The sequence below is a fragment of the Pinus tabuliformis genome, chromosome 5_1, assembly GCF_031772625.1.
Source record: "Pinus tabuliformis cultivar Carrire ecotype Pingquan chromosome 5_1, CPIR1, whole genome shotgun sequence".
Taxonomy (NCBI): Eukaryota; Viridiplantae; Streptophyta; class Pinopsida; order Pinales; family Pinaceae; genus Pinus; species Pinus tabuliformis.
The window spans coordinates 404,392,146-404,408,392 of NC_142305.1; the positions used below are offsets into that span (position 1 = coordinate 404,392,146).

Here is a 16,247-nt window from a genome sequence, read left to right on the forward strand (position 1 = left end):
ATCATTTTGCTATTTTGAAATGGACAGCATAAGCATTTGGGATGGGGAAGTATTGTCGCTAGCAACTAGATTGGTTCTTGGGTTTGGAAATGGGTCAGTCAATACTGCTGAAGTTCTTGAATTCTTAAAGATTTTCTTAACTGTAGCTTTATATGGACAATCTCTCATCCAATGGTCCTCATTGCATATGAGACATGGCTGATTAGGTTTCTTTTTCCCAGAAGGGTTTGCAGAAGATTTTTCAGGAGAAGAATCATCCTATTTCTTCTTTTTTCTTTTCCCTTTCTTCTTGCCCCCTAGCTGCTTTGGTTCTTTGCCTTTGTTAGTCGACACGACATTAACCTCCGAGGCAAGAAGTTCTCCATTTTCATTTTGACCAAAAACCTTACAGGCTTTCTTAGATGTAGCCTTTGTGGATTTCGTGTGGGTCATACCTATCACGCCATCTCCGGCATGAGAGTCTTTGTTTGATTTAGGAGGAGAAGGAATGGAAAACTCTGGTCTAGGAGCATTAGGGATTTTGTCGTAGAGTGTGCTAGACTGAGTATACATCAAGTCTAGATATTGCACATGAGCAATTAATTGCTCTTTAGTGACGACTCCTCCTTTTCCACATCTTATGTAATAGAAGGTGCCAATGACTTAATAAACCATTCAGCTAGCAGTTGATCAGGAACATATGTTTTTACCATTCTACGACATCGTCACCACTCATGAATATGATAAGATATGTGAGTGGCCGTCGTCTGCTTGAAATTGGTAAGAAGCTCCATTCTTGTTTCATACCTTATTGGTAATTGAAAATGGATTAAAAAGGTGGTGGTAAGGGCGCCGAAATTATCGAATGAAGCTCTAGACAATTTGATGTACCATTTTGCTGCCGGACCAGTTAATGTTCGCTGAGAAAGGTGAAGCCTAATCGAATCATCATTTAGAGTGTTGGAGAAACACCATAGATGAAAGGTCATCACGTGATTCGACGGATCTTCACCCGAATTTCCATTGAATTTAGGGATATTTGACGGAAGTTTATGAGGAATCGCCGACCACCAAGGGGCATAAGCAATTGGATTGTTTGTTAGACGATTTAGATCTGGTAACTCCAAAGTCACCACAAAGGGCAACTGTTGATTTAGGTTTAGCGAAGCATATCTAGGATAAGATGGGATCGCCTGAGCTGTGGGTATTTGCATACCAGCATAATGTATTTGATGCTGATAACTTTGATAAGGCTGCTAGGCATCACCATTTTGATATGATTGATGATAACCATTTTGCATAAATGGTTGCCCATTACCGGAAAATTTTTGTTGCTCAGGTCCCTGGTAAGCTTGCTGGAATTGCGGTTGTTGGTGTTGCACCAGCCATGGTTGTGAAACCATTTGTTGTTTCCCAATACTATATGTTTGAGCAAGATGAGGGGTAATGGTACCCATTTGAGCCTGAGTCGCTCCAGTTAAGGAGCCACCAATCGGCGATTGTGGTTGCATCGTGGAGATAAGAGGCTGTTGTATTATGACCTGAGAAACTTGAGGTTCGCATACAACAGGAAACACTTGTACTTGTGACACCATCACAATATCTAGTGTAGTGGGGATATTCGACACAGGTAGACTTGGTTGCATGAGTATACAAATCTTGGCTGTTGAGGTAGTATTGGCACCCAACCACTAGATGTGATCCCAACTTGACCCGAATTTTGTTGTGAACTCTCATATGGTTTTTATCCCAGAGGGAACAATGAAATGGCATACTGCCCCCCATACGGCGGAAATCCAGTGCTCAAAGGAAATATTGGCCTTTGGAGACCAGACTGCCCAAATTGATACTGTTGCAAAGGATCAATTTGCTGAGTCTCAACATAAGAAATTCCAGATATTATTTCAGATGAACAAACGGGAATAGACCATACTGTTGAAATAGTCCCTAGGTGGACTTCCTCTAGCGGTTGAGAGCTAGTTGGGATAGATGGTATACCAGCGAACATCGTCGGAGTGGTAGCAGGAGGTTCTGCTACTGTTGTATCAAATGAAACAGTCCTAGACGTTGATGGTTGTCTAGACATATTGAGTCTATCCAAAAGACTTCCTGGCAATTCTACAGGGACTTGCGATGAAGGGGGACAAACTTTTGAAGTAGAAGGATATAGGTGGATCACAGTTCCAAAATGCGATGGAGTACTGGATGGAAGATCCTTCGTAATATATTCTATAGCAATTAATCCAGGTGGAAGAGGTAGACTGTCAGGTCCGTAAAATATCTCTGGTGCCAAAGAAGGTATAGATTCTACAGCGATAGATGCTGGAGCGGTAACACCTTCCGAATCAACCCTAGATGGAGTTGGTTCAGGAATAGAAGTGTTTACTATTACACTAGGATCAGTTCTAATGTCCTCTTGTAACTGCAGAACTTATTCTGTAGAGGCAGGGATACCAGAAATAGTTGGAGTAACTAGAGTCTTTGAGGATGTTGAAACACAAGTTTCAAACAAACCAAGAGACTTTGACTCAGTTAAATGAGTCCGCTTGGCCTGGAATGGTTTCGTTTCCAGAGTCAAAGACGGTTGAATCATTAGTCTCTACGAACGACGGGGTTTTGATTCAATTTCTTCCATGATTGCAGATTACTTGATCAACTCAAAATAAGAGGGGAGAATGTTATTTTGAATTAAATGTATTTTAGACGCTTTGACACAACTTTCTTTTTCAATTTTTAAGAGTCTAGAAAAAGCTAAAGATGAATGTAGTCGCCTTCGATTTTTAATGATCCTGAAGTGACAAGTGCTCAGATGGACCTTTTCATTTAAGGAGTATAAAAAGGAACGAAAGAGACTACTATGGAAATCTAGACATAGGGATTACCAAACCAATCGCAAAACAACAGAATAATTTTTACGATACGACAGTCAATCTTCCCCAATGTTGTGTTCAGTGCATTGCGATCGATAGGGCGGCAAACATGGCTTTCAAAGGGTAAAGGATATAGCCTATTACGGTCTCCCAATATATACTCGATGGTACGTGGGAGCACAATTCTGTACTGGCACTTGTTGTCTCAAAGAGGAGGAATCACCCAACCTATGATGAAAGTGACAATTACCGGGCTTTATGATGCCGGAATACGTCTCTAGCCTAGACTTCTAGATGTTGTGCGTTAGGTTCCAAAGTGTTTTTTTGTTCATTGAATTTATTTTACAGTTGCTCTTTCTTAAGAAGTTTGCCTTCAAGGTTCACCATGTGATGTAGATATACAACTCCTAAATATGCAATCTAAGATGATAAATAGTCATTTACACTTCTTTTTGCAATGAAAATCGTAGATACTAAGGAAAGAGAAGAGAAATTCTTTCAACATAGAGCAGAGAGCACACACTAGATGCACTGTCCTAAATCAAAATCAAGAAGCAGTCTAAATGCAAATGCACATGCATGTATTTCTTTTCCGCTTTCTTAATGTGTGAATGACAAAAACAATGCTAAGTACAAATCTGAACTATCTTTTCTTTCAGAGCGACAGTACTAACAATTTCTCTTCAAAAGACGAAAGGAAGACAGGATGACACTTTCAACTTCAATTTGAAAACTACTTTCGACACTTGAAATACTATTAATTCAAATCAAATACAAGAGTAACAGTGTAATCAACCATAAAAAAGAGTAGGATTCTTTTCTTTGACTGAAAACGAGACTTGTGACACTTTCAAATCAAGAGACAACAGTTCGATTAAGCTACCTTTTTGTAATAGAGAACTGTAAATGGTGAAAAATACATAAAAAAATTCACAATTCTTTGTACAATGGAGGCTGAGTAATGCTAAGGAAGGGAGTTTCAATAGTGGTATACTGATCATAGACAGTAAAACTCCTGAATATAGCTGAAGTCAATGAAGAAAAAACCAAAATCTGGAGGCAGAAATAGTCTTATCTGATCATCGTACCTGTAACATAGGGAAACAAGGATGCATCCCAGCTACTACACACGGGAGGTGCGATGATCCAGGGACGAGAATTTCACTTGGTCTTTGGTCACAGTTTGCAGCATAGTTCAGGGATTTAGGTTGAGCTAGTGATAGGCAGTAAACACAAAGTATAAGGGCCGATATAATGAGGTTATTTGAGCTACCACTAGGTCACTTAGGATGTTTTCAAATCAGTCGTTCAGTTCATAAACAAACCCATAGATTGACTAAAGCAGCGTTGATCTACTTTTCACTTGCATAGCAAATGCAGTTTGAAGGCTAGCTGGCTTAACTTTAGGCTCCGTCTGTAATTTATGAAGCAAACAAATAGAGACAAGCAATCAAACTATTCGCTCCCCAGTCGAGTCGCCATTTTGTTATCAGGAAAACTAGTGTCCATTTAGAGCTGCTAGTCCCACTAAGACGGGTAGCTATCTTAGAACCAAACAAACTAAAGTCACTTGTGTTTTCCTTTATGAGAGATATATGAGAAAGAAGCAGAGAGTACCAAACTCAGTCTTTCGCTTAGCTCCTTGCTTGTTTCCTTTCCCTTTTGACAGAAACTCGCCACTCCTTCCTTACTTGTCCCACTTCAAAGAGCACCTGTAGAGTCAAAGAAACATAATAGCATCAAAGAATAGAGATCTATAACCATAAACAATATAGGATCAGATGTATATTAACCATACAAATGCATATATCAATACAAGATTCAGAGATATATAACAATATGGAGGAAAACTCAAATAGCTTTATTGATAGAAGTAGTAGAAGAGAGGATTACAACCCATTGGTCTGACCCACCGCCATCCTCCCAGCATGAAAGCCCTATTCACCTCATGAAAAGCTTAGATCACCCAACAATACAATGTTGCATAGAGAAACCAACAACACTTCCTTACAAAATAAAAGATTTCAGCCTCTAGATCTCTAGGATGAGGGATCCATATATAGATGTTTGCAGGGGGGTGAGTTAGCTTCTGGTATTTTGATTAGTGTCATCTCTCTAATAGTTCTTGGTTCCACTTGGAGATTTCATGATCTCTTACTCATCCCTGGGCGAATTCAGAGAGGCAAGTGTTGAATGAGCAGCTTCTAGAAGATTTTATGGCTTTCCACCTAGCAAACTGCTTCTGCCAATTGTCTACTCTTGCTCATCTCACCCTACAGAAGGGCTTTCTAGTATGTATTACACTTTTTGCATGTGGTGGGTGAGATGCATCGCCCCCTTGGCACTGAGCAGTCTGTATGGTCTAGTTTTGACCAATTTTGAGTAGTTTTTAGGGAGAACTTCTGGGAGATGATGTAATCAGCTGACCTTGCTCCCTTAGGATATGAAACAACACTTTTAGGGACTTAGAATCCCTTGGCTTATGGAGATATGTGATTGGGGTTGCAGTGCCCAGATATGTCTATAACACATGGGCACAACATTATAATAAGGGGGTTGTACTAATAACAATAAGGGGTTACACTAGTAGTATAGGGACCTAACAGACACATAGTTCAAGAAAACTAGGCAACAAAAGATACAACTATATCGAGTTGTCAAAGCAGATCAACTCCATCTCTAGGGACCAGGTTTAACAAATATTTCCTCATCTCAAGGAGGCTTTGCATGGAATGGGGACCATTTCTTCCTAAGGGGGGAGGAATGATCTCAAGTGGACATTGGTGGCCACCCACCTATTCCACATAGACCCTCGAGTCAGTTTTATCTATTTTCTTAATTGTATCACAATTTACTATTTTTGGTAGTTTTTCGGGACCTAAAATTCTGGGGCCCTTTTTAGGCCCTAAACAATGTTTTTTTGGAATCATTCCCCTATGACTTACCAAGGAAATCACATTAGTAGTTGTATTCCTTGCAGAGATCTTTCCATCAAGGTATCATACATGTCAAACAGAGATAATATGACCAAGTTATGACCCCGGGAAGTTGGCTGCCCAACTATCCCCAACGGGGCCCATAAACATTTGGTGTTACATCTCAGATTCGGGTTTTGGTTGTTTAGGGTTTTCCTTTATTGTTCAATAATAAAAAGGCCCTTGAGCCTCATTGTAACTCAGCTCATAGGCATTTAGCCACCACATCTCTTCTAAGAGATAAGCTACCATCGCCCAAGCTATCTTATTTCCATTTTGTTTGTAAGCATAGTTCAATATTTTTCTATTAATGAAATGAACTGTTTTTCTGTTGCATCTCTATGTTTATGTTATATCTTTAAGTTGTTGCATTCCTGTTTAAGTTTATACCAATGAGAAACGTGAAGTCAATCATGCATGTACATTGAGTAGTTTGAACATAACAACTTTCCAGCGATAACAATGATGTTTCAGGAACAATAATTAATTGAAAGGTGAAATAATGTTTTAACCCTTTGATAATTACAAAAACACATCATACCATTTTGGCAACGAAAAACCTTCTTTTCAACACGCACCTTTCACTTTCAGATTTAGCATGGCATGACTGGGCAATGATTATTTTGTTGTTGACGTCGAATGTGTCAACACATTTAAAAAATTGAAATTGAAATTCCAATTTTTGCATTGGTACTTTTGTTATCATTTAATACATGATAACGCTGACACTCTCGTTGCAAACATATTCCTCTAATAATTTTATGAACTTAAGAACATTGATAGTCCCATTATCAACATTTTTCCTATTTATTACAAAACAAATCGCCGACACTGTAATTGTGAACATTTAAAAGAAATCAAACCTAACTAAATGTGATAATAGAGCAGATCTATCATCAAGAAAAAAATATGGAGCAACAAGGAAGACAATTTGTCATTGCCACCTCATCATGAATTCCATGTCATCATTGTAAAGTTGTAACTTGTATAGCTTCCATTGGTGGATGTATGTCCATGTATCATGCCATATCATCACGTGGAGTGTAATGATGTATTTTCAAAGAAAAGCACAAGATGTAATATGTGGAACATGAAGAGTTAGATAGTCATATATGAACAATGATTGTATAGAATTCCAAAATTAAATTAGAAGTTCAAGAGTTGTTTAGATGTCCAAAGAAGACACTACATGTCCAAGAGTCATGATGATATGAAAGGTCATTTCTCTTGTTATAAAGGTAACCTCATAACTCAAGCAATTGGATTTTGGAGGCTTAAGCTTTAGAGAGCTAGTCTTGGGTTCTCTACATGGAATAAGAAAGAAAACTATTCTTTGGAGAAGTAAGAAGTGACTTAATGTTCCATTACTAGAATTTACTTCCACCATTGTAATCGATGTTCTTGGATCTTTCACCTTAAAATTGAAGCTTAATGAGTCAACACACTTTCATGCATGTAGTGTGAATGTATTAGGACTATTCTTTGGATGTTTTCTATACATTTGTTTTCATATGTATTAAGAAAATTGAATTATTTCGGTGGCCTCAATACTTGTATTGTTGAAGGTGTGTTGTATGTGGTTTAGTGATCATTTTGTCTATGTGAACTCCTTCGCTAGATAACTCATTAGAGGAAATTTCACCCTAAAGGTGCCCATGAAATTTTCATGTAATTTCTATGTCCTAATATGTAAGCAAATCAAAATCATTTAAATTTAAAAAGAGGTATATGTAAATATTTCGGAAGGTGTTGACAGTGCTGGACTTGCCAATATTCAGGGGATCACCGCAGTAGGAAGTTCCAATTGAACTCACAATATTTGGTGTGTGAGTCCCATTTGGTATGATGACCTGGTTGCATTGTCTTAACGATTTGCCTCAACTCTTGCTTGTCAACATAGGAGAGTGGTCTGCTTTGTCTTCGAGAAGTGAGGTTCTTGTGCCTAGTGAGTGTAAGTGTAATTGTGTCAATGGTTATTTCACTATGAGGGGAAGAGAGTGAAGGTGAGTTCCAGGTTGAAATGGATCAGTCACAACTCATCTAGGAACACACAACAGAAAAGGACATACATAGCCTCTGGTGGAGTAGTCCACTTGGACGCATAAGTCACAACATACAAGGTAAGATAACACGCATAACACTCATTGATCAGTCTGGGATGAGTGCAACAATTGTTACAACAAGGTTCATTTGAAAGGTATATCTGATGTCCAATAGAGTAGACGGACGGGACAACATTAACAACATATACAACACATTTCCCTTAATAAATTATGCATTACAACAAATGAATCAGTTCAGATGTAGAACACATGGTTAAAGAAACATGCATTACAAGTGTTAAAGATCAGTTTTATAAAAAATATAATACATGTGAGAAAACCTGTTGGCCTATTAAGAGGCTTCTGAATTAAGAAAAAGTTCCAAGATAGATCATTACACCATACATCACTAACCCTAAAAGTGGGGCATTGGAGCCACTACTTACTCAAAGAAAATATTACAGATGCTCTTCGCTATATGGGAGGAGCTGAGGTGAAAAGCCCTCTCATGTACAAATGAGGGGGGCATTTACAGGCAAGGGTTAAATTGACCCTTCTGGTTGTTCGACTACCCTCATGACCATTTGACTTCCATGACATTCAAACTTACATGAGGGGGGTATTTATGGGTCTCTTGGACTTCCATGTTACATCACATTGATTAAAAACAAGCCCATAGTGGAGATGTGTGCAACATGACTCATGAATTGACTCGACATGACTTGACAAGAAAATGTTGGTACATTCATGCTATTGCCGAAGTGCGTGTCGAGCTACAGTGTTATTGAGTGTTATTGAGAAGTGTGCGGAGTCTTTGATGGTCCTTGGTTCACTTGATGAAGATTTAGCATGGTGTTCCTTGCTTTCATGTTTGAAGGCTTGACATGCTCACTTGTTCGTGAAGGTGCATGTTTGTCACGTTCATCCGCTACATATGCTTCATTCATACATCCACTTCGCATGCTTCGTTTGTTCGTCCATTGGTGAAACTGTCGGTCTGCATGTACTCCCTTCATTCATCCCATTCATTTTCATGACATGTTTGTTGGTGTACCTATACCTTTAGCCATTGATGTCAAGATGAAATCAAATCCAAAACCTCCTAGTCTACCATGATACATGATCATTCTGATGTGGGTGACCAGGAGAGGCAACAGGGTTGTGATGTGGGATGATGGCTTCGGGCAACTACTAATGAAAACTATGCAAGAGTCACTGAGGGATGGAGACAAACAATCTGAGTCGATAGTTACTATTTGCAAGGTTTGACTTGGCTGGGAGGAAAAATTGCACAAATTTTTGGAGGGATAGTCTAGGCTGCAGTAGGGTAGGGCATGCATGCTCTACGCATTTTCTGGAACAAACAGTCAACAGGGGTTAGATAGCCAAATTTGCGCAATTTTCAAGAGGAACAGACCAGGCTACATGAAGGTTCAACAAGCAGGGATTGTGAAATTTTGTTAGGGAACTTCCAAGGAGACTCACAGCCAGAGATATGCAATTCCTATAGGGAACTTTAGGTTGGTTGCTAGGTTCACTAGTAGCCAGAACTATGCAACTCCTAGAGGGAACTGCCAGTTGGTTTCTAGGGTCACTGGCAGCAAGAATTGTGTAATTCCCAGAGGGAACTTCCAGTTGGTTACTGGGGTCATTGTCAGCCAAAATTGTGCAATTCCTAGAGGGAACTACCAGTTGGCTCCTCAGTCACTGGCAGAAGAAACTCTGTAATTCGTGAAGGGAATAGGCAGTCTGCTACGTGGAGCTCCTAGCTGGGAGAAATGCACTAAGGCTAGGAGGTTAGCCTTCTGATCATCTCTATGTAATTTTTGAGCTAAGCTGATTGATGGGCAGTGGGAGGCCTGATCATGAGAACTACGCAATTTATAAGATGAACAACCGGTCCACTATCCCGGTGGCAAACATGAGTGTTGTTTGAGTTACCTGTGGGCAGCGCAACTTAAAAGAACTAGCTTGGTGCTTCTGGATTGTTCTCGTTAACAATCGATCAAGTTGAAAGCATGGTGATGGTATGCCTATCAATGAGGTGTTTGGTCTTCAGTACTTTAGCAAAAATAACTAAGTGTGTGAATAGCCAAAATATGCACAGGTGATCATACGAACACACACTCGCATGACTTGACGATGAACCAACCAAACAAGTAAGCACACATGTTCAACATGATTGACCGATGGTGCAAGCAACGAGCACGACACTCATTCATGATCGTTCATGATCGAGACGACACTTGCATGACATTGAATGTGACCTTGTGTGTTCGTGCAATAGATTCTTTCATGGCGAACATAACAAACACATATGAAGCAAAGGCTTTGAGCATAACTAGAACATGGTTGCAAACATGACTTAGACATCAACAAGTAGAGACTTGAGTGCAATAAACAAGAAATGTGAATGTAAAGACTAACACGAGATCATAGAGTGAACCAGAGTGTGTGAAGTCATCAAGTTAAACTCTTCAAGGGAGACTACAAAATTGGTGCAGGACAAAAATTTTCTAGGGTGGTTGTAGCTGCTACAACACTTGGTGACACACTAGTAGAACTCCAGATTCACTATTTCGGTTCATTTCTACCATAGGGCCATGGTCCTTCACAGAGTATTGAATCAGTGTGTAAGCTACTTCATTTCCCCACTTACCGCATGGACATACATGGCTCATCCTTTTCCAACTCAGTCAAACACAAAAGGTACAATTTAGAGCTCAGTGTTTCGAATCCTGGAAGGGTAGTTTAACTCACGAGTTGAAGATTTTCAGAGTATACGTTTCATCTTTGGTGTTGCTTCGCTGCCAATAGGCTTGGACAGTACCCCGATGGAGTCACATAGTAACACACACATTGCTCCACTGCAAGCGAGCCTGGACAATACCCCGATGGAGTTGCATGCTTCACCTCTCTCCATAGGAGGCCTTTCTCTTCTTTTGCCTTTGTGTTTTTCTTAAGAGAACTGTGCATAGGCACTTATTTATTTTTGGGGCAGAAGAGGGATCCAATGTTATTGAGAGTAGAAGAGGTTGTTCTGTTAGAGAAGCATGTAAGAACTCTAACATAGGTTTTCTCATTTAGATTTTTCTTCTTCTCTATTTCTACTAGTTGGATTAGCTTCAATACATAGAGTAGAAGGTTGAGTACAGGCATGAGGCTTACCAGTTTGGACTCAGGTTCATGGTTGGACCAAAGCTTCCCTTACAGATGGTTCATATTTTCTATTAGGACTTAATCGACCAAAGGTTGTAACCAAGCATAAATAAAATGGACACAAGACTGGCCAAGTGCTGCAGTGTCACAAGTCTCTTCAAATTTCAGCCACATATTCTATTCAAAAGCCAAAACATAGAAGTTGGAAGAACTTATTTACAGAAACAAAGATAGTTATATATCAAAGAAACAAAATGAACGTGAACAAAACTAGCAAGTATAATCAAACAAAGCGAAAGCCAAGATAATAAGCAAAACAAACCAAATGAAACAACAAACGACAAGCAGACTATGTAGATGGCACAAGTGCGGCCTCACCTACTGAAAATAATGCTTAAGATATTGGCCATTGACAGGAAGGTTGTCAATCCTCCCGTCAAGTGATTACAAATGATACGTGTATGGGCCAAGCTTCTCATGAACTATGTATGGGCCAATCCACAAGGACTAGAACGTCATATGTTTGCCTTCCTCTTCATGGGGTTTATCCCATTTCAGAACTACTTCATCCACATCGAAGCTGGCTTTCCCTTTAGACTTCTTGTCAAACCACCTTATGATACAGTTCTGGTGGATTGTGAATTTTACTTTTTCTTTCATCCTTTATTCCTAGAGCTTATGGAGTGCATCCATCCTACGTCGTACTAGCTTGCAAGGCTTTCCTTAGGATTTTTAGCAAGGTTGAAGAGCGGGCAACTAGATATTTGGCAAGAGGATAGATTCTTTCCTATAAACCAAGAAGTACAGTGAGGTATTTAGAGCGGGCTTAGTTTTTACATAGTCAATCCATAGCGCATTCATCCGGGTGGTATGCTAGTCATAGTGCTCAGAGAAAACAATATTCTTGATTATATGGATGAGGATTTTATTTGTAGACTCTGATAGACTATTTCCGTACCGATAGTAATTCGACGAATGCTTTAACACAATACCATTATGTAATGCAAAGTCATAGAGTTTCAAAGACGATAAATAAGTTGCATTATCAAAAACAAGTGATACTGAAATGCTGAAGCATGAGATGATATTATGTTGTAGGAAGCTGATGACCTCTTGGTCGTTCACTTATATAATTTGAATTGCCTCCATCCACCACGTAAAGTAGTCAGCTGTTGTTAGGATATAGTGGTGTTTCTTGGATGAATGAGGGAAAATTTCCCCAACAATGTCCAAGCCCCACTGTTGGAATGGTTCAGTCACTACAACATGGTGTAGTGGGGCCGCTGATCTTCGTGTTCTGTCAGCGCATTGCTGACAGACCAAGCATTTACGTGCATATGCATGCACATCTTTGAATAATGTGGGCTAGTGAAAAATAGCTCGCATAACCTTGTGTGCAGTGTTATTTCCTGCAAAGTCACCCCCGGTAGGTTTGTCATGCAGATCTTGAAGTACGTTCTCTAATTCTTGTGCCTCGAGGCACCTGAGAAAAACTCCATACTATGCTTTCTGTCAAGCACTCCATGCACCAACTGATATGCTAAGGCTTTTATGCATCATGCCCTCTTCCTTTTAACAGAAAAGTAAGAGGGTATGGTTCCATGCTCAAGGTATTGGTGTATATATGCGTCTCAAGAGGTTTCGTTTTCCATGGGGGATGCTCACCTTATTGCTTACATTTCAATATCCTGCTCCCAACCAATGAGCTCTTCTTCATTCTCCTTCGCATGTATTTCTTCAACTGCAATTTTGTAGAGCCCATGTCCTTTTATCATGTGTATGGGATAGATTTGAAGATCACATTCTTGCAAACCTATCATTAGTTCACACGTCGTTATCCCAGCTCTTGTTGTACTAGAAATGTAATCATTGTTGGGTGGGGAATGAAGAATATGTAGTGGTTCTTTAGCAAGTAGAGACTGAAGTGTTTCACTTCCTTTTAAACTACATAAGCTTGCTTTTCAATGGTGGGGTAGTTAATCTCTGGTCCCTACATGCTTGCACCCATGAAAGATATGGGATGTTCATCATTAGCTTCGGCTTTCTGGCTAAGTGTTGCAGCTAGTGAGTTATCAGAAGTGGAGGTGTATAGCAGGAAATCCCTTTTGGAATCTGGGATGTAAAGTGCGGGCGCTTTATCAATGGCCTGCTTAATCTGAATGAATTCATGCTTTTCCTTCTTGCCCCTGGTGTACACTACATATTTCTTGATCATTTTGTGCATGGGCTTGACTATTTGTGTATAATCCGTGATGAATTTTTGGAGGAAGTTTATCTTGCCCAAGAAGGACTGCATGGCTTTCTTGTTGACTGGGTGAGGAATAGGTGTGATAGCTTAGACCCAGTTAGGATCCACATTGATCCCACTCTTAGCAACAATTTGTCCAGAAGGTTCCCCTCTGACACGGTGAATACAGTCTTCTTGTGGTTTGCATGGCTTTCTTGTTGACTAGGTGAGGAATACGTGTGATAGCTTAGACCTGGTCTAGATCCACCTTGATCCTTCTCTTGGAAACAATTTTTTTGGAAAGTTCCCCTCTGACATGGAAAATACGCTCTTCTTAGGGTTCAAGGAAATCCTGTATCTTCGGCATCGTTCAAAATTTTATTAATATGGTGTATGTGGTCTTCTCATCTCCTTGAGAAAACAGTCACATCATCGACGTATACCACCACACTTTTCCCAATGATTCCACAAAAGGCAATGTCCATACAACACAGAAATGTTGTGCCTACATTTATAAGCCCAAATTTCATTCGCCTATAAGTGAATGCACCCCACTTTGTACGGAAATTAGTTTAGAGTCTATCAGGTTCTGCTACCAGAACCTGATCGTATCCTGAAAAATTGTCAAGGAGAAAGAACATTTGTGCCCGAGATACTGTTTGAGAAATATGGTCAATAGATGGCATGGGGTAGTTATCTTTGTCTAAGGTGAGGTTAACATTAGGGAAATCAACGCACAAATGGATTTCCCTCGACTTCTTTCAGGCAAGAAAAATGTTGGAGACTCAAGTGGAATGACAAACTTTATATATGATTCATGCATCGAACAATTTAGTAAGCTCTTTCTAAATGAGGGGTTCAAGTGACGAATGTAGTTTCTCAGCTTTTTTTGATATGGCTTGACCCCTTCCTTGACAGGGATGATATGTTAGATGATCTGTGTGTCATAAGTTTTCATGTCATCATATGTCCACGCGAACACATCTTACTACTATTTGAACAATCAGATGAAGGCTTGTCATTCCTGTTGTGTACAACATGTACCAAGGTTGACAAATTTCAGTTCCTTTTCTATTCCCAAGGTTATCAGTTCGTGCCTTGTGGTGGAACTATGGGTCTTGTTGTTCCTTGGCCCTTGAAACTACTCTTGCAAGTCATATAGCCTTTCCAGTGATACCACACCTTTTATGATAATGTGGCATTTCATGGCATCAACTCTTGCTAGTAGAGAGCGCTTGTGCTCATCATCGTTTATTGCTGCATCTTTGAAAACGTTAGCATTGGAAATAAAATGTAGTCTATGTTGATCATCATTAAACACACGTAAGTTAGTTATGCTATTTGGGACATATGGCTTGTAAAAAATATCAATAGTAAATCTATCTCTAATCAATGACATTCTCGAGGCTACATTTGCTAATGCATTGGTAGTTGCATTATGCGTATGTGGCACATCAATGATATTAAATGCTTGGAAGTTTGAGATTAGTCGCGATACCTCTTCTTGGTAGTTTTTTAGATGTGGTGATAAATAGTGAATGGTGTCACGTACATGCCGTACCACTATATTTGAATCACATACCACTTTAAGCCTGACCACATTGAGGCTGGTGGCTTTTTGCAAGCCCAACACAAGTGCTTCATATTTTGCTACATAATTCATGCACTAAAACTCCAACCGACTTGACACCGGATGCTTCTTGTTCCAAGGGTCGATTATAACACACTTGAATCCTAAGCCACCACGTGTCTTTGATCCGTCAAAGTACAAAGTCCACAACTCATCTTTACACGAACCACTTGATGTGCTAGTACTGTTGCTATTACTGTCGCTAGTACCACTACTACTATTGGTACAATGTATTGTACAAGTTTCATTACCATCATTTGGGAAAGGAAGGAGTCCCAACTACATCTCTTTTGGGGTTGGAGCTAGCCATGAAGGATAACACCCCAACGTTGTTTCGAGGAGGCAATTTTCAAACATGAGTTCTGTGAGAGCCAACATTTCATTCTCGCCATTGATGGGAGTGAAATTATGCTCATGTACCTATTGGATTCTACTCAGATTTGGTTCCATTTTCCCTTATTTGGAAGCTGCATGTGAGACCATTCTGTACAAAAATATCCATCTAACTTGTTGGACCAGTCCCTACTGAGTAATAGACTGTATGCTTCCGGAATGTACACAACCATTATGTTGATGCATTGGTGGACTTTACGGTCATGAGATAGTCGAATGGACATGTCTCGTAATTCACCAATGAACAATACCATTGTTCAATCAAGTTGGATGATTCACATCGATGTCTTGCTCCACTGTGCATTGATCCTTTTAGAAATGGAGAGTGGCATGAAATTGGATGCCGCGTCAGAATCAACCAAGCAGTTGTGAACATTATAGTTGAATATTTCGAGAGATAGAAGGAATGGAGGGAAACCTGACTTCGCTTCTTTTATTCAGAGTGTTTTGAGCACTGTTGAAAGTGATCCTGGAGGTGTGCTTATGCCCTTGCTAGTAGAGGCTGTGTTGTCCATCATTGTCTGTCCCAATGCATGCAACATGATATCTCGTTGACTCTGGATCTTATCCAACTCAAACAAATTGATGTTTTCTCAAGTTTTCTTCATGTCATCAACAATGTTATAATCCAGAGGTGGTAGACTCACCGAGGTGTCCACCGTGGTATGAATGTTCATGCTGTCTGACAGAGTGTTCTGTAGCTTGCTACCTATGGACGTACTCTTACCCGCCATAGTCTTCCTAGACTATTTTTTGTTTATTGCTTCAAGGAAAATGATGGGTCAATATTCCTTATCAGCACTCTAACCTTTTCTTTCATTTCCACAAGTGTGGGGGAGGCCCGTTTACTTCTAAGACTGTAATGGTTAGTTTGCTTCCAAGGATGCTTCTCGGTGTTCGTCTTTCCCATTGTTTGCAAGCACTGATACATGTTCACCAGATGCTTAGATCTTGATGGCTCATCAATTGCAA

At 39.8% G+C, this 16,247-nt stretch overlaps 1 protein-coding gene across 1 annotated transcript in view; it reads right to left on the minus strand.

Moving 5' to 3' along the window:
* Positions 1-16,009, minus strand: part of LOC149165184 (rhomboid-like protein 20) — a 50,745-nt gene extending 34,736 nt beyond the window's left edge. The window contains exon 1 of the mRNA XM_089429738.1: positions 15,923-16,009. Within this exon, the coding sequence (XP_089285864.1) occupies positions 15,923-16,009 (87 nt within the window). The remainder of the gene's footprint in view (positions 1-15,922) is intronic.
* Positions 16,010-16,247: the final 238 nt, after the last annotated feature.